This window comes from Andrena cerasifolii, chromosome 14 (genome assembly GCF_050908995.1).
Source record: "Andrena cerasifolii isolate SP2316 chromosome 14, iyAndCera1_principal, whole genome shotgun sequence".
Classification (NCBI taxonomy): domain Eukaryota; kingdom Metazoa; phylum Arthropoda; class Insecta; order Hymenoptera; family Andrenidae; genus Andrena; species Andrena cerasifolii.
Window position 1 is genome coordinate 720,605 of NC_135131.1, and position 25,101 is coordinate 745,705.

Sequence of the window (25,101 nt, forward strand, 5' to 3'; positions counted from 1 at the left end):
TGCGAGCAACCCGCCTGTCCCGTTGCTTAGGTGAGAATCGGTGAGGAGAACTGCAGTAGTGTACGTGTATTTGATAGGACTTGAACCCAGCTATATACATGTACTTACGCTACGAGCCTACGAGCACCCACGTACACTACTGCAGTTCGCCTCACCGATTCTAACCTTAGCAACGGGACAGGCGATTTGCTTGCAGCTAGGCGCTAAAAACGGCTCCCTGCGCACCCCTGCACTAGGATGTAGCGAAAAAGACTTTTTGGTCGGACCGCATCGTTATAAATTTGCCCATCCGCGATAGTAATACATGTGTAAAATTTTTGCTCGATTGGTTAATATCCTCTGTGCTGAGCCTCGCCTTGAATTTTCGCAATTTTAGTGAAAAATACCAAAATGTTGACAAACGCAGAATATGTAACGGTTTCGTTTCTGTTGCGTTCCGATGCGTGTAATATAAGGTAAAAACACTTCTTATTGCTTGAAACCAATATGGAGGGATGCGTTGTGTTGTGCAACGCAGGGAGAACACATTGCTAAGGGCTGGAGGAACAGTAACTGTGCTCCACACGCGCCTCGTTCCCGTTCCACGTATCACTGTGCAACAGCCATTTTGATCTATAACATTCTGTAGCCGTTTCTTATAGAATTTTGTGCGCTGAACACGAATCCGCAAACCGTATGTCATCATCGCCCTCAGTTTTCAAGAAATTCGGTTTTGAAAAAAAAATTCAAATTTTCAACTTTGAACATATTTTGTGTCAAAATAGTAATAGTTATTCGGTTGCTTGTTCCGTGAAATGATTCTATGAACCCTCGTGAACACAACGATAAGTTATTATTGAATTCTAATTCTGATTTAAATATGTTTAAACAATGATCAGAGGGGAAAGGACACCCAAAATGCATCTATTTTTGGAGATATCTTTCTATATATTTAAAAACAGAAGGGTCTACGAGAAAATCTGATCACTCCACGCGATGCAGCAGTTAACCCCCCCCCCCCCCCGAGAACATCAAATGAAGTGGTAAAACACCTTTAGTTTTCAGTACAGAAAAGAAAGAGTTTGGTACAAGCCGCTAGAGGCGCTGAATAGCACTGCACTGTCCTGTGTCGGCGGAGCACGTTTTGCCAAACTATTTCGTCTTTGTATTGAAAACTAAAGGTGTGTTACCACTTTCGTTGATGTTTTCCGGGGGAGAAATGTCTGCTGCATTGCGTGGAGTGGTCAGATTTTCTCCTAGGCCCTTTTTGAAATATATAGAAAGATATCTGCAAAAATTGGTGCACTTCGGGTGGCCTTTTCCCTTTGATCGTTGCTTAAACATATTTAAATGTTTATAATTCAATAATAACTTATATCGTTGTGTTCGCGAGGGTTTATAGAATAATTTCACGGGACAAGCGACCGAATCACAGAGTTGAAAATATGCACTTTTTTTTCAAAATCGAATTTTTCGAAAACTGAGCGTGATGATGACAAACGGCTTGCGGATTCGTGTTCAGCGCGCACAAGTATAGACTTATAGAAGAAACGGCTACTGAATGTTATAGATCAAAATGGCTGTTGGACAGTAGAGCTGATCAAGTACCCGGAAAAAGCAAGCCGAGCCTGGCTCGGCTTGAAAAACCGAGCCGAGCCGGGTACTCGAAAAAACCGAGCGGCTCGGACAGAACCAAGTACTTGAATTTTTTTCAAGCGGCCCGAAAGAAACCGGGCGGATTGGAAAGTAAGCGGGCGGGCCCTAAGAAACCGGGTGGCTTGGAAAGAAACGAACGGTCCGAAGGAAGGTCGAGCGGACCGCTCGTTTCTTTCCAAGCCACCCGGTTTCGTTCGGGCCGCTTGGAAAAATTCAATCCTCTTCGTTCTATCCAATCCGCCCGGTTTCTTTCGGGCCGCTTGGAAAACATCAAGTACTTGGTTCTATCCGAGCCGCTCGGTTTCATCCAATCCGCCCGATTCTTTCGGACCGCTTGAAAAACATTCAAGTACTTGGTTCTATCCGAGTCGCTCGGTTCTTTCGGGTACCTGGCTCGGCTTGGAAACCGAGTCCCGGATTGGTGCGGATTTCAAGCTACCCGAATATTCAAGTACTCGTACAGCTCTATTGGACAGTGACTGGGAGCACAGTCACTGTACCTCCAGCCCTTAGCAATGTGTTTTCCCTGCGTTGCACAACGCAACACATCCCTCCGTATTGGTTTCAAGCAATAAGAAGTGATTTTACCTTAAATTACCCGCATCAGAACGTAACAGAAACGAAACCGTTACATATTCTGCGTTTGTCAACATTTTCGTATTTTTCACTAAAATTTTTTACACATGTATTACTATCACGGATGGGCAATTTTTCCACCCTATTACGATGCGGTCCGACGGAAAGAGCGTTTTTCGCTACACCCTAGTACCCGGGGTATCTTGGTTATCGAGAATCAGTATGTGAAATCCGAGACCAATAAAAGAAGTCTGAAAATATATTTCGCTTTCAAAATGTTCCAATAATGATATCCTTGCGGTCATGAGGACATTTTCACGTGAGCATAAAAAATTCTCATAAAACCTGCCCAGATGGGAACCTCGGTACCCGGTTATTGATACGAGGGTTAATTTCCACGGGATAATATTATCTGAATGAGCTGAAATTTGGTGTAGCGTAATTTTAGATCAACAAACGTTTTTGGGGGCGGGGGGGGGGGTGGGGTCTCCTTTCAAAATCAAAAAGGAAGTGGCACCCTAGTGAACATCTATATTATTGAAAAGTTAAATAAAATTAACTTATATCGAGGCACATTCGTTCTGAGGTTACCTCTTATGGTAGTTGTTAATATATTGAGTTTTCGATTTATTGGAGAAACAATCGAGTATCTCAAAAACCATTACTTTGCAAACTTATGTTAACTGAAACTGTTTTGTTTCTTTTTATAAATTCTACCTATTAATTATTTAAGTTCATATTCATAGTTCTCGGATACATTATATTAAATTCCGTAGTATATCTAACAGAAATATTGCAATTTCTTTTTAATATAATTGATATTTTGTTTGTTTGTTTGTTAACATAGCATGGGACGCTGTTATGAGGGAAATGCCAGTGACTGCAAGTGGTCGTATACAGTTCTATAGTGGTCAGTGAAATGAACTCTATGAATGACTATGAGGTAAATAATAGAATAATGTTTTTGTATGGCGAAATTGCATCTATTACAAGTTATTTCTTATAAATAGAAACAGCCAGAAAGGTCTGTTTACTAATGCAAGACCAAATGTGTATCAGAATGCAAAACGTAATGATCGAACTTCTACCAAACAGTTACAACAAGTTTCAGTGTCGACCACAATGAAACAAGCTGTACTAATTCTTGAGTCGAATCATCGGTGATAAAGTCAACTGGCGCAGAAGATGCCTGACAAGATAATGTATATAACAGTCAATCGCCAGCAAAAGACAAAGCTTACTTAAGAATTGTATGTTCCGCTGTACATACATTGAAGTTACAAATATCTTTGAGAAGATCATACCACCGTTAAAGTTTCAGTATTGACATCTGATATAATGTTTGCCTGGAAATGAAGAACTAGTAACAAGCGAAATGCATTTCGCTCCATTGAAACCTCAGAACAAAATTTCCTTGTAAAAAGCGTGAAAGTCATATATCCGTAAAATCCCTCGTATAACTTTCGGAAAATGTCTTTCAAATCGATACGATTTTGAAAAGAAAAAAATACAAAAACTATTTAAGTAGATTTAAATTAATTAAAATAAAATTGCCATGAAGCAGATTTTTCAAGAACTGCGTATGTCTTGTGACAGTGGTTTATGCTGATGCCTTTAAAGTAACAGATACACCCTAGACTATTGTAATAAAGTCTATAAATAGTTGAAAGATGCTCGTTATGTTAACTACATCAAATTGATCGTCCGTCAAAATTATTGCCAAACTACTAACGTTTATCTTGGAAAAGTTCCGATCTAAGATGATTTTAAGTGAGATCTTAAAAGGATTGTTGCAGCCGTCAGGAAGTCTTCATTGAAACTTTAGGAATGTCAAAATAAAAATAGTGATGTTGCTAGATGAAATGTACTTTATTTGAGACAGCATACAGAAAAGTAAAGGAAGCTATAAAAATGTGTGAAGTGTATCAAACATGGGTGAATGTGTAACATTGAACACGTGTAAAATATTAAAAATAGTATGATTGACTTATAACATTATGGAGTGGTTACTTCTTCCAACTGCGACAGATAATAATTTAAGAAATCTATGAATAAAAACAGGGAGAATCGTAAATTGATTTTTTGCAAATGTTGCGCTCAAGATCATAAACTGGATAAACCTAGTGAGAAAGAATGCGAATGTGTTGAAAAACGCTAAATTTTTACACAGACTCGCTTATTTAATGACTAATTAATTAATAATTATTGATATTGATAATTATAATAAAATGCTTGTGATCATAAAGTATGATAGTGTGAATGCGTGTAGTTCCTGTAGACCATTCTACTAGACAATGTTCATCTGATTTTGTATTTCAGTTTTAATTTTTTGGAATTTTTATTCAAATCCTACTGCCTTCTAAATAGAGTGAAAGGGGAAGTAATTAAAACATTTTTCTAGTTGATATTTTTGATCCACAGTAAGAAAAAATTATATGAGTAGTTAATCAAAAACGGGTTTAACATAATTCCTTTCAAAACGATTCGGTTCGATAACAAAGAAAGTCTACCTCCAACATATTTCATTTAATCGAACGTAAATTTACATTATGGGTTTCAACATTAACACAAATCACACACATCTTGAGCAAAGAGTAAATGATAAAGTGTGTGGATACTTACTGCTTTCAAAGGTAATTATAGAATAACAGATCATCACTGATAAGTTTCATATAAAAGAATGCAAGTATAATTGTCTGTTTAGACTCTTCTTCTTCTTTTTCTTCTCCTCCTCCTCCGCCTTCTCCTCCTCTCCTTCTTCTCCTTCTCCTTCTTCTTCGTCTTCTTCTTCGTCTTCTTCTTCTTCTTCTTCTTCTTCTTCTTCTTCTTCTTCTTCATCTTCTTCTTCTTCTTCTTCTCATTATTATTATCATTATTATTATTATTATTATTATTATTATTACTATTATTATGATTATTATTATTATTATTATTACTGCTACTGCTACTACTATTACTACTCTTACCGCTATTACTATTACTGCTACTACTTATTACTGCTACTACTACTGCTGCTGCCTACTGCTGCCTACTACTACTACTACTTCTACTACTACTGCTACTCCTACTCCTCCTCTTCCTACTACTACTACTATTACTACTGCTACTACTACTATTACTACTGCTACTACTACTACAACTATTACTACTACTACTACCACAACTACTTTTATTATTATCATCATCATCATCATCATGATCATCATCATCGTCATTATCGTCGTCATTAAGTTAATCGTTATTAACAAATTAAGATTGGCGGTTTTTCTTATTTCTTTTATTTCAAAGGTATCAAAATTATGTGTAAAAGAAATATGTGAGCTCTGTTGGAATTTTTTTCTCTCCAGTAATATAGTAATATTACAGCTGGGGGTGCAGTTATCAAATGAGTAATTAATCTAGATATTTAATATGTAAAAAAATAGAAACAGTTATACATATGAAATTTATATCTCGAAGAAAACGTCATTCTATCTACTGAATGAGAAATAGCAATTCTAAAGTAAACTTTCTATAACGCGACGGTTAAAACATAAACACCATTTAACTTTGTACCAATATTTTTTAAAAAAAGTAAGCATAATTGTTACTGCTAGTACTAAACGATAAGGCATCATTCGTCAACATTACGACATATTAAAACCAGTTTTTACAATTACATTTTTTTTTACATTGTGCATTTCACACCATATGTTTTGTCTTTATTTGTTATAACATATCCATTTAAAATACAACAGTAAGAAGTCAATAATAAAAGGGTTTTCATTATCTATGAGTACTTCTAAAAGTATAGTAATCTGTAAGTACATATACAAACATAGGCATCAACCAATACGAGTGATTCATCTTTAATCTCGCGACCTTGTTGGTATAACATCGAACGTTGATAAGTAACGGTAATTTTATCTTTGTTTTAAGTGAATGACATTTCTTCGGGATATTTTAATTCGATATGCAACAAAAAAAAATATTCAAAAGTTAGGTACCGCATCGTCTCACGTGTAGTCGTATAGTACAGTCAGCCTGTGTCACTCAGTACTTGAAGAAAACTGACCATAAATTGTGTATTGCAACGAATGTTAAGTGGCAGCTATACTAAAACAATGTCATATTCAGAATATACGATTTAACCATCTTTCTTAAGGAATAACCGGAAAAGAGTAACGTGAAGACGATACATGTGTGTATATATATATTATTCTTTATCGAATTCCTGAAGACAAAATTAATAGCTACCAACAAATTTGGAAGCATGTATTTGTATGAAATAAAACAATCACTTTGTTTTTATTTCTTCAGCGTTCCAAACGTAAATAAAGATGCACGCCTATTTTTGTTCAATGACAGGCTATTTGCATTTATCTGTGAACCTTTATAGCCTCTATAGTAGCATAAAACAAATATTTCTCACAAAGGGAATAAAATTCACGGTGGAAGCATTGAAGGTTTTTGCATCGATAACAAGACAATGGCATCGCTGCTGCAAATCTTGTTCTTAGCTATTATTAATGATATATAGATTCAGTTGAACTGTTATAGCGTTATTAATGTAAATTAATTTTTAAAAGAGAGTTAATGTTATTCTTTGTCTTGAATTGTTACTTGTGAATGCGTACCAGAAAATGAATACGACACATATATGGACAGCAACCATTCGTAGGACAAAATGAATGAAGAATTTTTATACTTTCATCGGTATATACTTCGATTTCACTTTACAACTTCAACGACATCGGCTATATAATTCAGTTAAGCCATCACAAAATCTGAGGCAATTGTGTAATTATTGTAAACGCAATGAGTTAATTCAACATTTTTTTAATCTGATGTTAAAGCTCTCGATTATTTGCTGATGCGAATAATTACAGTCGAGAAATATCTTCAAGAAATGTTTATACAGATTGTCTCATAACAGATGGTTCCAGTGGAATGATTTCATACGAAAAATAAATCGAAAGTGTAAAATATAATTTTTTTTTATAACTCTTTGTTTTTCAGAAAACTGAGTTTAAATTCCCGCCGTGTATGCGTTCACCGACGTATGTATGCAACTTTGGGCGCCCAAAGGGTACGCCAAGATAAGAAGAACACTGTTCATAAGACCGGCGGCACAGTTGTCTAACTAAGCCGGGAGTCTTAAAAGGGTCACAGACAATTTTTTGTGCGATTTGTCATACAATTAGGTCGGCTACGACTGTGAACGACAATCGTATCGTGTTTGGAGCTGTCGTGCGGCGTGGTCGTAGGGCGTTTCTAGAAAATCCGTCATACCATCTACTCCATGAACCATAGATTGCTCCGTGCGCGCGTGTGTATATGCATGTATGCTCGGCAACTACTTGGAGACGGTTTCAGCTCGGGCTCGATGATATTTAGGGTAAAAGACCCAATTACTGACACCTAACCAATTACTGTCACCTTAAGGGGGTATACCCGTTTGAACCCTCGGAAAATGTATACATTTTGTGGATTTTTTTACAAGTCAACGGTTTGATGCAGATTTCCCGTTTTTTAACTATGTTTACATAGTATTATGAACTACTTATAAAAAAAGTTTCAGTTAAAAAGCTATTGTTTTTCGGAAGTTACGGATACATGTCCGAAAGTCTCTCGATTTTAGACGGCTAAACGGTGGCCCTAAAAACTCGCGCTACGTTCAACCAATTTACTTCAAATTTTGCATGCAGGATCATAATAAGATTCCACATCGTCCAACGAAGGCGATTTTAAAAAATTTTGAAAAATAAAGAAATGGTGAGAGATCAAAGGTAAAGTTAAATTTTTCTAAGAGAAAAATCCACCTTTTTCCTTTATAAATAATAAACGGGGAATCGAAATAAAAAAAGCCTTCGTTGGACGATGCGGAATCTTATTATGATTCTGCATGCAAAATTTGAAGTAAATTGGTTGAACGTAGCGCGAGTTTTTAGGGCCACCGTTTAGCCGTCTAAAATCGAGAGACTTTCGGACATGTATCCGTAACTTCCGAAAAACAATAGTTTTTTAACTGAAACTTTTTTTATAAGTAGTTCATAATACTATGTAAACATAGTTAAAAAACGGGAAATCTGCATCAAACCGTTGACTTGTAAAAAAATCCACAAAATGTATACATTTTCCGAGGGTTCAAACGGGTATACCCCCTTAAGCTATTTTACTTAATATAACGAATAAATAAACGTTGTAAAGTCATACACAAAAATAATTATGCAATTCAACCTATAATCTATACTGTAGATTATATACTATAGTTTATTTATTCTTTGTTTTAAGTAAAATAGTTTAAGGTGACAGTAATTGGGTCCTTTACCCTACTGTGCGATTGATAATCACGTCTGCAGCAAAGCCTTAACGTACAATTGCCTCTTCTGACTTATCGTACTATAAATCACGATGCCTGTGACCCTTTAAGCCGTAGGAGTTTAGACACCTCTGTCGTAGGTTCTACAAAAAGCATTCTTACCTTAGCATACTTGTTTGCGTCGTGTGTTTAATCTTGTAATTGCGGTGCACGTATACCAGGTCGAAATACATCCTCAATTTTTTTGAAAACGATGCCCCGGTTATAAAAATTTTTTATTGTATATTTCCAACTTATTTTTACATATATAATCATCACCCTTGCGCTTATACGATCGGTTATGAAACATGCTCTACATACATGTTTATATTTTCCTCAACGATTGCGTGAAATAAACCCAATTATCGGCATAGATATGTTTTTTTTGTTTGAGGGTTTAAGGCCAACTTCTTGGTTACAAGCGACCATGGTCGATATTTGTTCTATACTTCAGAAAAGAGGTGTTTACCCTGTGTATAAGTTCAATTGCTTTCTTGAGGTTTTCTTCTGTTTTAAATATTTCTTTAATGCTGTAAGGCATTCGGAGTTGTTTTCTGGTGTCTTCGCATTGATATGTTGATAGTGTTCAAAATCTTAAAAGAAAAAAAGAAACAACGAGAAACGAAGGGTAATAAAAATTGATGGGGGCAGTGTCCGACGATCTCAGTGTTAGCCTTCTATCATTGTACAATTTGTTATTCAGTGTAAGATAGTTTTGCTGTGCTGTATATACGTATATCAATAACTATTATTAATTATTATTAGCAACTATAATGAAGCTATTCAATTAACAATTATTGTACTGCTATTATTATTAATAACTATTATACGAAGGAAACAGAAGCTATCGTGAGTGATTGTGCGTGTAACAAAGAAGAAAGAGAAGAATATTTTGGGTGTATGATAAAGGCTGTGCTACCCAGCTGAAAGAACAATGAAGAGAGGATTTTGTTGCCAACGTTTGGTGTGTTGCCAAAGTTTCCCTTTTATGGGTATAAAACACAGTGTAAAGTAATATTCGAGTTCCTTTTTTATTTTTTTTTTTTTTAGCTTTTTAAGCGATGAAAATTGATTGAACGCTTGGGTAAAGTACAGTAGAGCATCAATTATCCGAACTGCTTGGGACCGAGGTGGTTCGGAAATCCAAATTCTTCGAATAATCGACCGTTCGGTTAATCGAGGCTCGGATAATTAACGCTCCACTGTATTTCCAATAAAATAAGTTGATAATGATTTTCGAATCGAAGTTTATTTATATAGTGTACTTCTGTTTTATTAATGTCGTGCATTAATGTTGTATTAAATTCAAGTAGAGGTTAACGTTAGCGTTTAGGGCATAGATATGTGCATTGCGATAACATACATATAGTATTCGGGAAAGCTTGGTTCCAATGAGCCAAAAGGCTAAGAAATAGAGACCTTCGAATATTACTTACATACTGTAGTCGCTGGTGATACGTATTCGGACGATAAATCGCTGCACGTATAAGTTTGTACTGTAACGAAATAAAGAAGGGAAATGGAGGAAGCGACGAAGAAGAGGCAATGGGAGTATATAAGCGAGCAAAGAAACGTTAGTAGCGATCGCACGTAGAGAGAGAATCAGTCAGAGAGAAACTGAAACCCCGATTTATTCTCAGGATGCGTAAACTCAACGGCTATCGCTTACTATTTTATTACTAATAATATTGAAAACCTCAGATTCACTCGAAACTATTATGGACCATGGATGTAAAGTGTAATTGCCATGGAGTGTAAAGATGGAGGGAAAGCAGTGAAGAAATGAGATGAGCGTGTGGGTTATTTTTATGTGCGTGCGTGTGTGCGCGCGCGCGCGGTGGAAGGGAAGAGTGCAAAAACGCGGATGGATTTTAATGCTTCTGTAAGTGAGAAAATGTATTATCCTGCTCCAGATAATTTTCACGCTGAAAAAAAAAAGCAAGCGTATAGCGTCGTCACTTTGCCCTTATGCTGTTCTACTTGCAATTTCGTACAAGCTTTGCATACAATACTGTGATATGATAGGTCGCTCTATTTCTCAGAGTTTCGTGTTTCTTCCTTTTCATTTTAGTTGCGTCCATGTAGACACGTATGCACGCACGCGCGCATGAAACTAAAATATAGAATTCAGAGTGAATATTTCTGAGCGAGTATGTCGGTTCAAATGTTTATGTGAAAGCAACGACACGAAACTGCGAATACCGTCTTCTGTGTTTAAGTTGTAAACGATTAAAACACGTAACCTGATGTGTTTGTCTCGCAACCGCAGAGATTAAATAATGTGAATAAAGAAATGTAGATTTCAGCAGCAGGTGGGCGTCGAATATAGACGAAAATACAGATGAATTATAAACGAGAATCATGACAGAAAAAAAAATTGACCGTTTCCATTTCTTCAATGTTATGTATCTGTTTTTACATTTATAGTACTCTTTATTGATTTTGCGAGTCGTTTCGTTTGTTGCACAACTCTTCCCTTTCTTCTTACGAAGTTGGTGAGATTTATTTCCTCAGATATATGTCCTGAACAAAAACTTCCATGAGACGTAAGAGGTGGAAATGTACTGTGTACGAATTGTAAATGCCACTGGATTTTTTTTACGGCGCTTATGCAGATACGTTAAAAATTTAGACAATGATTTTTAGGTAGCAGCATAAAGTGTTTTTCTGAAATTTTTCATTTTTTTTTTTTGTTACGTGTTTCAGTTGGCATGTATGCACATACAGCTGATGTTTCACATCTATGTTTTTTAATTAATTACTTAATCGAAAACAGAATGGAATGAAAGCGAAATATCAATAAAGTGGGTCATTCGTCGGAATTTGCTGACTGACAAATTTATTATATCTTTTAAGTATTTATACAGCAATTACATTATTTCTGAACTCGTTCCTCTCAAGTTACAGCCAATGCCTCTTTGATAACCATCGTTAACGAATTAGAACAGTTTTTATATATGTGCATATGTATGCGGTGAAATCGAAAACCTGATGCTAGCAACGTTATTAGAAAGATACCTACAACGTAGGAAAAGGAGAAGGTGCAAATGGTGACGAGAATGCGCTAAATAAAGTGAGACATGATATTACAAGTATGTTAATAAAAACGCACGTTGCCATTTATTGTTACTGCTTATTTTATTATTATCATCATCATCATCAATCTCGTTTGGTCTTTCAATCGATGTTTTTTTTTCAAAGTGTTTTTTCTTAAATTGTTTTCTTTAGTTTGTAAGTTACAAATTTGTCTTACACCTATCGTACCGTACTACACATTGACATTTCCAGCTTCTGAACATTTTGATTGTAAAAGAAAATCAAAAAGCATTTTATGATCGACCACACTCATATTAATCGTCACGACTTTGTACTACTTTTTCTTCATTTTATTTCTCGTCATGCGAATCTATAGCATACGATTTCGTCAGTACGATTCATTTTTCAAATTTAATTCATTACGGTATACATTATAGTCTCTTTACGGGCTCGATTTGGTGTGCACGACTGTGATGCCTGATCGGGGACGGGTTCCCTCGAGAATTTCCCCCACTTCGCGCATTCTACGCCGGAACAGCGTGTCCGTGAGCTCGGCGCTTCGGAGTCTATATATATACATATATATATATATATATATATATATATATATATATATATATACATATATATATATATATATATATATATATGTATATATGTATACATGTGTAGAACCTCGAAAATGAGGAAGTCAAAAAACAGATAGGGAAGAGCTTCAAAGCACGTGTCTAAGTACCTGCTCTACACGGAACAGGGCCCATTTACAAGGTTTTTAAAAACCTAAAATTTTCCTGTTTGTTGTTTTCATATAACCCTACGCTACGCGGCGGGCGCAGCACGGGTCTGAGTGGCGAACATCTTAATAATGATTTTGACTTTCTTCTGTTTCGGGCAGTTGAAATTGACGTTAATGTAAAGTTTAATGTTCCCTAAAATAATATACAAAAAATCACGGAGGTATTTTTTGGTACTCTTTTTAAAAGTCCCCTTGAAGTTGATTAACATTTAACATAAAAAAATCGTACAAATTGTTAGTATTGTAACAAACTGACTTGGCAGTTTTGAAAGTATGACAGTATTAAACACAACTTATGAAAATCATTAACATTCTGCTTGTGGCACGTGTTTGAAAAAATAAATGCATCGAGATTTGGAATAAATTTCTAGTGTCATTTTTGACAACAAATAGGTAAATTTAGCAAAAGTTATGGGTAGCATTAAAACCTAGGGTTAACCAACCAGTGAATGACCGAATTGTTGAATCTATGGACCTTTGAGATTAATAATTGAATATATTTATGTATAACAACAAAATAACTGTTGAAATTGCTATTAAATTTATGTTTCTTGAAATTTCTATAAAAATAATTCCTTATTCTTATCGTAATTTAAAAAAAAAAATTATAAAATGCAAAACGTGTAGTCCTATCAATAACCGCATACTTTTAATAAGAATTGTACTTATTAATGTTTGCTTAATACACGTAACTAAAAATATAGGATAAAGGAATAGAAGGATAGGTTCTGTTCCCGAATTGAAACACACAATAACGTTCAACGTGAGTCTTTTATTCAGTGACTTATATCTGCTCAAACGTTAAGACTTGTTGAGGTCAGGATGAAGACTGACGTCTGCCGGACGCACAATTTTCCTGCAAGACGCGCGCGGGTAGAAAACTCCTCCTAATTGGTTGACCCGATGCCGATGTCAACCAATCGGTATCGTTCGGACCCCTAAATCGCGCCACCTATTTCGCGCGTCTACGGCGCGCTTCCACCATAGCGGGGGTGAAATTTGGCGGGAGAAATACTTCTGGTAACGCAGCAGGATTTCCCCAGACCCCGAGGTGCGTGACGTGGCCGGTCGCAGGCCGCCGGCCCCGCACCGTGGGCCCTACAGAAACTCAAGGTTTACGATACCCGCAATAACTATTGAGGCCGTAAACGAAAGTCTCTAAGAAAACATGCTTTGTTCAAATCACGAAAAGAACGGAAAGCGGCTTACTCAAAAATAGTTTTGCTGGCGCGCGTGTCATAAACCATGCCGACCATCTGTACGCCAAATGTTCATATTTTGCCGTACCGATGACCGCTACAAGGATATTAAAAGTGCAACTACACTCCATTTATGAACATATAATAACGTTTAAATTTATAATGGACATTTCTTTGGCTAATGGTCATTCACTGGTATGCGGTCAATTACTGGTTGGTTTATCCTACGTTCCTTTCTTAACATTTTCAGATACAAGATTTTGTGGATCGAATACTTCAAATTCTTGATTTTTGTACATTACGTCGAACACTGTGAGACGACGCGTTGATGTTTTGTCTCGCTCCGTCTTTCGGACGCCTGAAGATGGCCGTTCCAATGGGCGGCTGGTGACTGTGTCAGTAGTGTAAGGGAGAAGTATTATTTGTTTCTCCCTTGCACTAGTGGCGCAGTCGCCAGCTGCCCATTGGAACGGCAGCTTTAACACTCCGTTCTTTGCGTGCGCGACGGGCGTGCGCGATGGTCGCAAGCGCTTACCGTGAGCACGAAAACCGCTTCGCAAAGTCATGACGCAGGCCCGGCTCACGGTAAGCGCTTGCGACCATCGCGCACGCTCGCCGCGCACGCAGTGTTCCATCTCGCTCCCCCCTTCGGCCAGAAAGAAGCGAGAAACGAACACTCGGAATTAGGGCTCTGTTCACGATACGGGCTCAACGCCGGTCCCGACCAGCGAGCCGCTATCGAGGCAACACTGTATACCTTTCTTTCTTCATGTTCAGTGTAATATTTTCTGTGATCCACTTACAGCGGTTATACCCAAACATGCAATGAATGCAATTTCTTCAATATGTTGATATTGTTACATATTGTTATTAAAAGATGTTGAAGAATTTGTACAGGGTGTCTCAAAATCTTGGGACAAACTGAAACATGCAAGTTCCCCATGGGAATATATTTCGAAAGGTTTGTTACCATTTTGCAATCTGGAGCTTTGTTTTTAAGATATCAGCAATTGAAATTTAGGAGTCCGACTTCCGAGGCGCACGGTTTAAATCTTACAATCGAACTGGATTTATATTATCCGTATCCGACACGGAATGGTTCCGTACCGGCACTGTTCCGACATAGAACGAGTTTTTATATTACAGTACTTCCTCGTTGAGGGCTCGCTGGTCGGGACCGGCGTTGAGCCTTCATCTTTAAGGGAGCGCTGATTCCGAGCGATCGTCTTCTCACTTCTTTCTTGCCGAATGGAGGGAGCGAGATGGACGCGAGCCTTCAGACGAAAACGGTTCCACATCGCACGTGACTACTCGATGCATGCGCGCCACGGGCAGATAGTCAGACACGTCGGGGGCCTTTTTCACGCCTTGGGCGCCTTAATCTTTACTCGTAGTTTAAAACAGTTGTAGTACAATTTGTAGTATTGCATTTTAATTTTTTTTTCAACAATGCCAACAATGAAAAGACTATTTTTCGCCTCTTGTCAAACTTACGCCCTAGCAGTTGCCTAATTTTGCAGAGTAAAGTTATAAATAATGTCAAATAAATGTATTATAATACAGGGCGCAATTTGGCACGTTCGCCTAGGGCGCAATAAAGGCTGACAAGGGAAGATCCCGAACCCGAAAATTCAAAAAATTCTGAAACTTTGTGAATATGTAGGGGATTTCCTCGTGATTACTATGCAATTTTTGTTTGCTACCCAAATTCACTCGAAGGGGGTGAAATTAACCCCTGAAAATCCGGTTACTTTCCGATTTTGTGTTGTAACTCGCGAACTGTAAAAGATAGAAAAAAAGTTTCAGGACAAAAGCTACTTCTTTTAATTAGGTCTACCATTTGATAAACAAATATTTTACGGTTTACGAGTTATAACTCAAAATCGGGAAATAACCGGATTTTCAGGGGTTAATTTCACCCCCTTAGAGTGAATTTGGGCAGCAAACAAAAATTGCGTTGTAATCAGGAGGTAATTCCCTACATATTCACAAAGTCTCAGAATTTTTTGAATTTCCGGGTTCGGGATCTTCCCTTGTGAGCCGGGCCTGCCTCAAGCTGTTCGAACTTTCGCGAATAGCAGGGTTAGGATGTTTCGAATGTATTAAAGAAAGCTGAACACACTTTATTAGAACAATAACAGCGGTTGCATATCATTTATTTTACCGCTGATACGAGGACGCACGTGGTGCGAATAATGGCGTCGCGTACAAAGTAAGTTAACACGTCAAGCTCAACGAACAGCTTCGAAACTTCTGCGGACGCGCAGAACCTGCTGCGTCGCCGGTAGGCGTGGCCTGCTGCCGGGCGGTCGGTGACACATCCTGCTGGCGCGACGGAGGAACCGCCACAAAGCTGTCACGGGAGCCGTTTTCGTTTTGATCAGGGCTGCACAAGGAGCTGTTTGCGGCGCCTAGCGGCGAGTAACCCGCCTATCCCGTTGCTAAGGTTAAAATCGGTGAGGAGAACTGCAGTCGTAGGCTCATAGCGTAAGTATATGTGGCTGGGTTCCTTGTGGGGCCCCAGTGCAGAACAGGGCTCGTAATAAAATCCTGAGGGGTGATGAAATTTCCAAAACATTTGCTACTGCCGGCATTTGGTATGACTTGACGGTTCGATTTTACTGATAACGAAACATTTATTGCTTGTTAAGGATTCGAAAGGCGACGGGGTTTATGATGCGGACGTGCTCTCTTCGCTATTTTTGAACTTAAATTTTCATTAGCGCGACTTTTGCAGCTGTTAAACATCTGGCATCATAAACAGGGGAAAGCTCCAAATCCCAGGTATGCCGGGTCTTGGAGTTTCTCCTGGTACTCAATAGTGATTGCCGCATCATAAACCCCCTGGACAGGTCGCGCACGTGAGGGTCGTTTCTGCCGCGGGACCTTGGGGCCTGTCTCGGGGTCTCGGTACGGTGTCTCCCACTGCATTTTGTTCATTTGGAAAGGTGGGCGGAGTATTGGTAAAATCCAGGAAAACGCCCAACGTGTCACCTTAAGGACACTGATTGGAAAGCAAATATTTCCGCCCTGAACGGATCTCCGTAGCAGACCAGGTGGTGGGGAAAACCGAGGTTTCGTTAGAGGGTACGCGGCGAAGGAAGAGCAGAACTCAGACCAGCAAAATCAAAAAAGGTTCTCGGCTCTTGTCGGCCTTGGAAACGGCCATACACGTTTTGTGATACACATTTGTAATACATATTCTTTAAATACATTTCACATATTTTTCGACCATAGTAACGGTCATTTATAATAAATATTATTGGTCAAAATCAAGCGTTGTTACTGAACCAGCAGTGTATACACGTAACAATTACGCTAAAAACATGCTAATAATACTTATCTTTTCACCCAACACATAACATATTTAGAAAGTTAATACTATACAAATAAATAAACTCAGACACAAAAAAAAAAACAAATTTTAATTAACGATATATATCATTTAAACGTACATGCATGTGGTGCCCACCATTGCACTTAGCGTTATTAACAAGCACAAAATTATATAACTAATAAATATGTACATATAACAATATACAAGGTCGAAGCCAGATATATTGACCGGCGAGTTTCGTGACGGGTATTTTCCCACCGCACAGTTTGCCTGCCTCGGTGCTCCTTTTCTCAACGTTTTCTGACTCGCTCTCGCCTTCGCAGAACAAGAGTGAGCCAGAAGTGGTGGGGGATAGTGCCAAGCTTCTGGCGGGTAGGTCAAATATCAGAATAGGTGTGCGTTAACTCCGAAAAAATTCAGGATCTTTATTCGTCAGAACATTGATTCTTTCTCGATAGCTTCATCTCGTATTGGTTTACGCATAGCTTCGTAACGCACACAACTATTACGCTAAGAATAAATAACAGCCAAACGGCTAGGTCCAGGCGGAGCCGAGCAGCGTTGCGGGTACCCCACCATACCCTGCGAGGGCCTAGCAACTCCAACTGACAAATCCATGATCGTCAGGTGGTGGTGGTTGATTTTTCCTCGATCGCTGCTCGCGAAAACGAATTCACCGGTCAATATATCTGGCTTCGACCTTAGGAGTTAAGAGTAATCAGAATGGTCAACTAATAATAATATATACATATGTACAGTACGCATCTGGTGCTCACCATTGCACAGTGGTCCAAGAGCACCTAAAAAGTGGCCAAAAACAAGGTAGAAAATTTCCGTAAGGAAAATTTATCAGCATTTTCAGGAATAGTTGCAGTGTATGTAGACAAAATGTTTTGTGGATTTAACCATTCCTGCTCCATTGGCATTGGTTTTATGTTGACAAATGGATTAAAATGAGTGATATGTCTATTCATTATAATATCAATGTTTTTCATTAATTTATGTTTAATTTATGAAATTTTATTGTTATATGTTTATTTGTAAATATATGTCAATTAAGAATAACACAGACAAGTTAAGAAAGTTGAGAGGAAATTGTAATATTCAATTGCTTATCGTTACACTATAATCATATTTCGCAGAATGTTTACCTTTCGATTCACCATTCTGCGAGATTCCACCTCTTATAGAGAAAAATAAAGCCTGAGTGTACTATATGTAATGTATAATTTAATGTGAAACTGCTACTTTTTGCTACTTTTGTTGTTTAAATTAAATTAATGTTATTAACGAACGACCGTGCGCGTATAGGTGGACGCAAAATGCAGCAGGCTAAGTGTACAATTATAGGTGTGTCTGCCCCGGCCAAATATGTACATTTAATTATCTATTACTCTTTCATACATCGTTATTATCTGTTAAAGACATTATTTTTTAAATTTTGTCTGTTTCTTAATCACGGAAATAAAATCACATTCAACGGAAACTCCTGTGTACCCTTACTTCTCACTGCTTATACTTCAATACAATGTATCAGTTTTGTCAAGAAACTCGACCAGTCGAGTTGTCGAGTCTTTTAGTTGATCAGTTGCATCCAAGCAGATCAGTTTGAAAAACGAAAAGAAAAGTATCCTCGGAGTGTATAATAATTGTAGGTGCTTAAGTGATTTTTAAACATAAGCTTTATATCAAATTAAAAAGTGTTTTTTAGTTGCTCCTGAAGTAAATGTGAGCAGCCATACTACTTTTCATGTCTATAGTGATAGCGATAGCGATAACGATAATAATGACACGCACACAGATCTTCTACATACTTTTACGTATTTAGAAGAAGTGGAACTGGCAGAAGAACTGACAAAAACTGACTGACAGTCTAGTTGATATAGTCATTAATAACAATGAAACTCACTTTTCTAGTAGCGAGAGAAAAGGGGACTCACTCTAATAAAGTGCCCGAAATTACCAGAAATGGTAATTATGGAGCCTAGAATGGCACTGCAACCTTCTCATGATAGGCTCTAGACACTACAGATATTGTAGGTAAACTACAGACGTTCTTATTAAAAAATCCTATTTTTTAAATTTTATAGCAACTGTACTCAATATGCGATTTTGAATTTTAGGTTTTTAACGTCGGATTAATCATCAGCGACCTCGAAAACCCCTAAATAATAAGTTTCATAAATATCTGATGAAATCTTGAATTTTGGTCACTTTTTGTGTGCTCCTGGACCACTGTGCATTGCACTTACAAGGGAAGTTTGCCAACCCGGAGAGCACAGCAATTACAAATAAAATTTTGATAACCCTGAAGATTCCTACAAGAGCGTGTTTATGATATCCTTGAAGATTAACTTGTTTAATTTCTATTTATTTTTTATTTTATCTCCTTTTAATCATATATGAAAAAAACTGGTTAAGAAACTCGTTGTTTCGGAACCAAGAGTTCGGAATTTGTTTTTTTTTTAATCTCTAAAGAAAATTTTGGAAAACTACTGTGTGACATTTTAGCAAATTTAATCCCCGACAAAACGAGCAAAGAAAGATAAAAATCGGTTGAGAATTCACTGAGATACGGAATTTTGTCCACAAAAAGGCACTTTGAGCGCTATCGCGAATTAAACAAAATCGGATTCACACCGCAGTGGCAAATAGTGGCAGCTAATTCTGTTCGGAATTTGTTTATGACATTGTTAACCACCTTCCAAATGCAAAAGATGTGGTTCGGAAAGATTCGATAAAGTTTTATTTACTATTAAACAATAATAAAAACATAAAAAAATTAATCACGGTTTTGACTTTCTGCAATATTTCTGAACGCTATTAGGTTCTATAATCATACATTAAATTGATATTTTAGACGGTTCTGGCTGTAGTAAAGTCGGTAGACATTCCAAATTTTCAGCCTTTGTAAAGTTGTATGTCAAACATTCTGACGTGTGAACAAATCGCCTGTTTTATATTTCCGCTATTGCCAAGTACCAATTAAAGATTTTACGCAAAAAAACTACTTAGATAAGCAAAATCTTATCAAATTAGCCCCAAATATTGTTCTACTAAAGTTTTCATCCAAATTTGTCAGAGAAAAGATAGAAAACACGTTCTGGCCGCAATTCAGGTATTTGATATTGTAGCAAATTTAATCCCCGACGAAACGAGCAAAAAAAATCAAAAATCGGTTGAGAATTGGCGGAGATACGGAACTCTGTCCACAAAAAGGCATTTTGGAACCACTGTGCAGCGGCCGGCGGCGGTCCCACAAGTGCAATGAAGAAGTATGCATCTGTTTCTCCCTTGCGCTAGTGGAACCGCCGCCGGCTATTGCGGCCGAACGAACGCATCTAGGAAACCCAGACCTTAACTGATAATACTTTTGTGCCACATCCACTTTTTGGTAAACATGTTTATGCACTCGCGTCTTTTGATTGATATAAATATTCCCGAGGATGCAGCTTACGGCAGTTACATTTATGGCAGCAGTCAGTTACCATTCAATTGAAAAAAGTTAGTGACCATTGCTTGAAAGGCTTTTCTTTAAAATGAAGTCGATTAATGTTGCTAACGTAATAAACATATTAGCCAATACATTTAAAATTGCGAGTATAACACAGACACCTATGAACTCGGTAGAAATGGAAGTGCACAATGAAATTCGTGCCATTATAAAAAAGTTTCAAAACATACATTCCGTATAATTAATTGAACATGATTATGTGCTCGATTTTGCCGATCCATAAGAACCACATGGTGCACAAGTTGTAGAGTACATTATGCCTGTAGAAGAAGAAGCTGTAACGTCCGATTGCCCGGAGACAACTGAGCGTCACTGGTTCCCGAGAGGAGAGCGGCGTTCCCTCGAGTGTAGGATAGATGGGGGTTCGTTGTCAGGGAGTAAAGGATTGAAATCCAAACTTAAATTCAACAATGGCTATTTTATTTAATAGTAGTAGTTATTCTTTATAATAATAATGACAAATTAATATTCCTTACAGCTATGATTATATGTTTTATGTTTTTGCGTTGTTTAGATTTTATTTTATATGTCAATTTATGTACTAGATATATGTATGTGTTGAAGTGTACTACGGCCGCTACCGTCTCCGGAGCGGGCTCGTTACTCTTGGCAGAGTTTTGTTCTATGCTCTTCGAAATCTTGCTTTTACCAAGTGCTTCGGCCGCTACCGTCACCGGAGCGAGCTTGTCGCCTTTGTAGAAGCGAGATCCTACAGTCTTTGAATGTTCAGTCCTCAGAGGAGCACCAGTATCTTTTATACTCTGAAAGTCTGTTGCTACCGTTTCCGGAGCGTATGGGACTTTGCTGGTTGGTACTTAGCTGTCTCTCAGATATGAACGTCCACTAGCTGTACTGAGCCTTGACTGCTTTACTGTGATGCGTGCACCTCCTTTTATACTCGGGAATTGATAACGTGGCGCACGCGCAATGAATCGTTTTACAATTTACTCGCTTATTACATTGTATTTTATCCTATATCCTTACTAGTACTTATATTTTAATTATTTCTAACATTTTTATAATACTTATTTCTTTAATATTTTCTTGGATCATAAATTATATATAAATCGCACAAAAGGCTGCGTGATGATACATAACGGTTCTGTATTATCGACGGTCGGTAACGCCAGGTTCGATTCCGCGTGGGACGTCACAAAGAAGACAGTTTTGACCCTGCAGAATGTACTGATGATGAAGGTGGAAAAGTTTACTTAAGTTATAAGAGAAAAGCAGTAACGTTTTGGTAAAGTGGAAAAAAGGCACGTCGATCGCTTACCAGTGTACAGAAAAATTATCACACTCACAAGTGAAGCTAATAAAAGCTTATAAAAATGATAATTTTTTTCTGTTTACGTATTAGTGCGCTATGCTGCTGGTAACTGTTTTTCTGCACTAAATATTCAATCCGCGGTGTTAGCGTACGATTGGTACTTGAAAGCATAGAAAATTTTAAATTCTGATCTCTGATGCTAGTCCGGTATGACGATTTAGCTTTCTTCATAGTTGAAAACAATTTTTTGCAACAATATGTGGATCCGAACATAGCCAATAATTTCGATACGGAGCAGTATAAATGCGGATATATGTTTTGGTCCAAGTTTTCATAAAAATCTAGAATATTTTTTTCATGAAATCTTTTTTGCATTAATTCATCTTTTTTTTTAATTTTATCAAATCTGCTTCCAAGTGAGGTGATACAATTTTATGTATATTGAGAATGGCGAAGTAAGTAGTTTGATTTCATTTTCTAGTTGGTACAGGTCTTCGTATCGTTTCGCAAACTCGTCACCAAAATTACGTAATGCAGTTTGATACCGATCAAATTTGGTATCCTGTGTGATGAGGGATTCTAATTTAGGAAAGTGGCTGAGGTCTTTCGAGGCCAATTCTGCTTTCCACAATTCAATTTTTAGCTTGAACTCCTGAATGGAATTGTAATATTGATAAATGACTTGATCTTTTCCTTGTAGCTGGAGATTTAAACCATTCAAATGGTCTGCCACATCTGAAAAAAATCTCAAGTCACGCAGCCAATCTGCATTACGTAATTCGGGTGCAGAGTATCATTTCCAAAAAAAAAAGGGAAATATCATTGCAGAGGTGGAAGAATCTATCCAAGGTGTCTCCACGGATAAGCCACTGCACTTCCGTGTACAAGGGTAGTTCACCGTAGTCCGAATTCAAATCTTTTAGAAATGATTTGAATTGTCGCTGCCTCAAACTGTTCATTCGTATATAATTAGTAATTTGTAGGAAACGGACGAAGGCGTGATAGGAAGAAACAGTCAAACTCGTAAATGATAGAAGAGTATAATAGCTGTATAACAGCACGTCAAGAGATACAATTAGCTTGTGATTACGTCGAAGTCTTACGCCGAACTGCCCCACGGTCTGTGATGCCAGATCGGGGACGGGTTCCCTCGAGAATTTCCCCCACCTCGCGCATTCTACGCCGGAGCAGCGTGTCCGTGAGCTCGGCGCTTCGGAGTCCAGCTCACGGACACGCAGCTCCGGCGTAGTGTGCGCGAGGTGGGGGAAATTTTCGAGGGAGCTCGTCCCCGATCTGGCATCACAGCCCACGGTCTCTCGCATTCCCCAATTACTCCTCGCGGTCGCTCTGACGTCACATGTGCCAGAGCGCCATATTCAAACAGGTACAAATTCGCCTTTATTCTGTCACGGATCCTACAAATTTGTAAAACTACACACATTACATGCTCCATCTTGATAGTCTTTGCACATCAATTCTGTTGATGGATTGTACAGTGTATTACGCTAATTTCCTGAGGAACTGCTAGATTTTGTAACTTTCTTCGGAGGCGACCAACGAACCCTATTTTTTTTTCAGTCTTGGTGGGGGCATCATCAGTGGTGACGGACACTAATTTCGTCCAATAAAAGTTTAGATCATTAACCGCCTCCCCCACACACGACAATATGTCCTCCCCTGTCGTGGTTCCTTTTAGCGAAGAAAAATCTAGCAGTTCCTCAGCTACTACTAAATTTTCGTTGACCCCCCCCGAATAAAAATGGCCATTTGCGCGGTGCCGGAGATGTCCGTGGATTCGTCAAGGGCTAAACTATAAACCGCAACCATTTTCGCCAACTCCCGTAACTGGCGCGTTACATCTGCAGCCATCTCCTGTATCCGCCGCATTACAGTCATCCGCGAGAGGTTGATTCCTTCGTATCTTTTGAAGTCCTTCGCATTTTCATCGGCTGTCGCCAATAAACAGTTCCTTACAGATTCCCCATCTGTGTAGGGGCGGGATGCTCTGGCTATTTCCAGCGCGATTTTATACGAGGATTTAATTCCTTCTATACTCGTAATGGAAGTATTTTCCTACGATCAAAACAATGAATTACTATAATGAAACTTAAAACAATGAATTACTACAATGAATCTTAAAACAATGATTGATAATTGGAAAAAAATTGGTAAAGCAAAGTAGGACAGGGGTTATTGCGCGTTAAATTGATCACTTTCTATCGTCGTGTCGATCTCAGCAAAGCACTGCATGGTACTTTTTCGAATCAATCTAGAGATGGGAACAGCATTAAACAAATTAAGTATCAAAAGTTGAGCTTCGAATATTCTTTTCTGCATTGAAAGTAAAGAAACTGTATTGCTCATATTTGAAGAAAGGATTCCATCAGTTTTAAAATTATTATAAACACCAGATAATACCTTGAAACAGAGTGCAAATATTGGATAGAATGATCCGGAGATTGTAAAATAACTTTTTTTGAGATGTCTTCCTCCTCCTCCTCCTCCTCCTCCTGTAACGCTCGTTCCTTTAATAGTTGTATTTTTCGAAAACGTTCCTCACGCATAAACTGTTTTTAACCAGTAGCATGGTGCCGAATGTAGTGCCGCTTTAGATTAGACTGTTTGGCATGAGTAAATGTTGTGTAACACACAAGACATTGCGCACCTCCTCTGTGCTCTGTGAACAGAGGAAGGCTTCCTCCCACGACGTCTTAAAAGCGACACTTGCACCCTTCCTTTTCGTTGTTGATGCCATTTGCTCTATATTTTGCACACTTATGTATATTTCGTACAATCATATTTCGGTATATAGTGGAATGTAGATACTTGCCAATTGATAGGTTGCTGCTGAAAATTTCGTATTTGTCGAAACGCAATTCATAAAAAAACAAAGGCGAAATGATAATCAATAAAATACCAGCCCGAAATGTCTATTAAAGGGCAACCGGCTGTGCTTCGTTAAATACATACTTACGTTAAATGTATATATATATACTATTATGTATATAATTTTGCAGCTCTAAGTCTATTACTACGTGCAATCATGAGCACCAGATGCGTACTGTACATATGTATATATTATTATTAGTTGACCATTGTGAATATTCCTTAACTCCTAGTATATTGTTACATGTATATATTTATTAGTTCTATAATTTTGTGCTTGTAAATAACGCTAAGTGAAATGGTGGGCACCACATGCGTGTACATACGTGTATATTTATTCATATATAACTTTCTAACTTTTATAAATGATATGTATCGTTAATTAAAATTTGGTTATCTTTGTGTCCGAGTTATTTATTTGTGTAGTATCAACTTTGTAAATATTTTATGTATCGGCTAAAAAGATAAGTATTATTAGCAATAAATGTTTCATTATCAGTAAAATCGAACCG

The 25,101-nt window shown here is 37.8% G+C and overlaps 2 protein-coding genes and 1 long non-coding RNA gene across 7 annotated transcripts in view; 2 read left to right on the forward strand and 1 right to left on the reverse strand.

Annotated features, from left to right (window-relative positions):
- Tyf (twenty-four) overlaps positions 1-11,674 on the forward strand; it is an 81,686-nt gene extending 70,012 nt beyond the window's left edge. For 4 of the 5 annotated variants that reach the window (XM_076826196.1, XM_076826193.1, XM_076826195.1 and 1 more), the window contains one exon: positions 3,059-10,862. In XM_076826196.1, coding sequence (XP_076682311.1) covers positions 3,059-3,129 — 71 coding nt within the window. In that variant the 3' untranslated portion in view covers positions 3,130-10,862. Of the gene's footprint in view, positions 1-3,058; positions 10,863-11,452 lie in introns of those variants that run through there. The other variant, XM_076826192.1, reaches the window with a different exon arrangement.
- LOC143376213 (uncharacterized) overlaps positions 1-25,101 on the reverse strand; it is a 233,057-nt gene that overhangs the window by 117,138 nt on the left and 90,818 nt on the right. The window lies entirely within an intron of this gene.
- The window catches only part of LOC143376247 (uncharacterized), a 141,298-nt gene continuing 131,385 nt past the window's right edge, over positions 15,189-25,101 (forward strand). The window contains exon 1 of the long non-coding RNA XR_013087059.1: positions 15,189-15,413. This is a non-coding gene — a long non-coding RNA (uncharacterized LOC143376247). The remainder of the gene's footprint in view (positions 15,414-25,101) is intronic.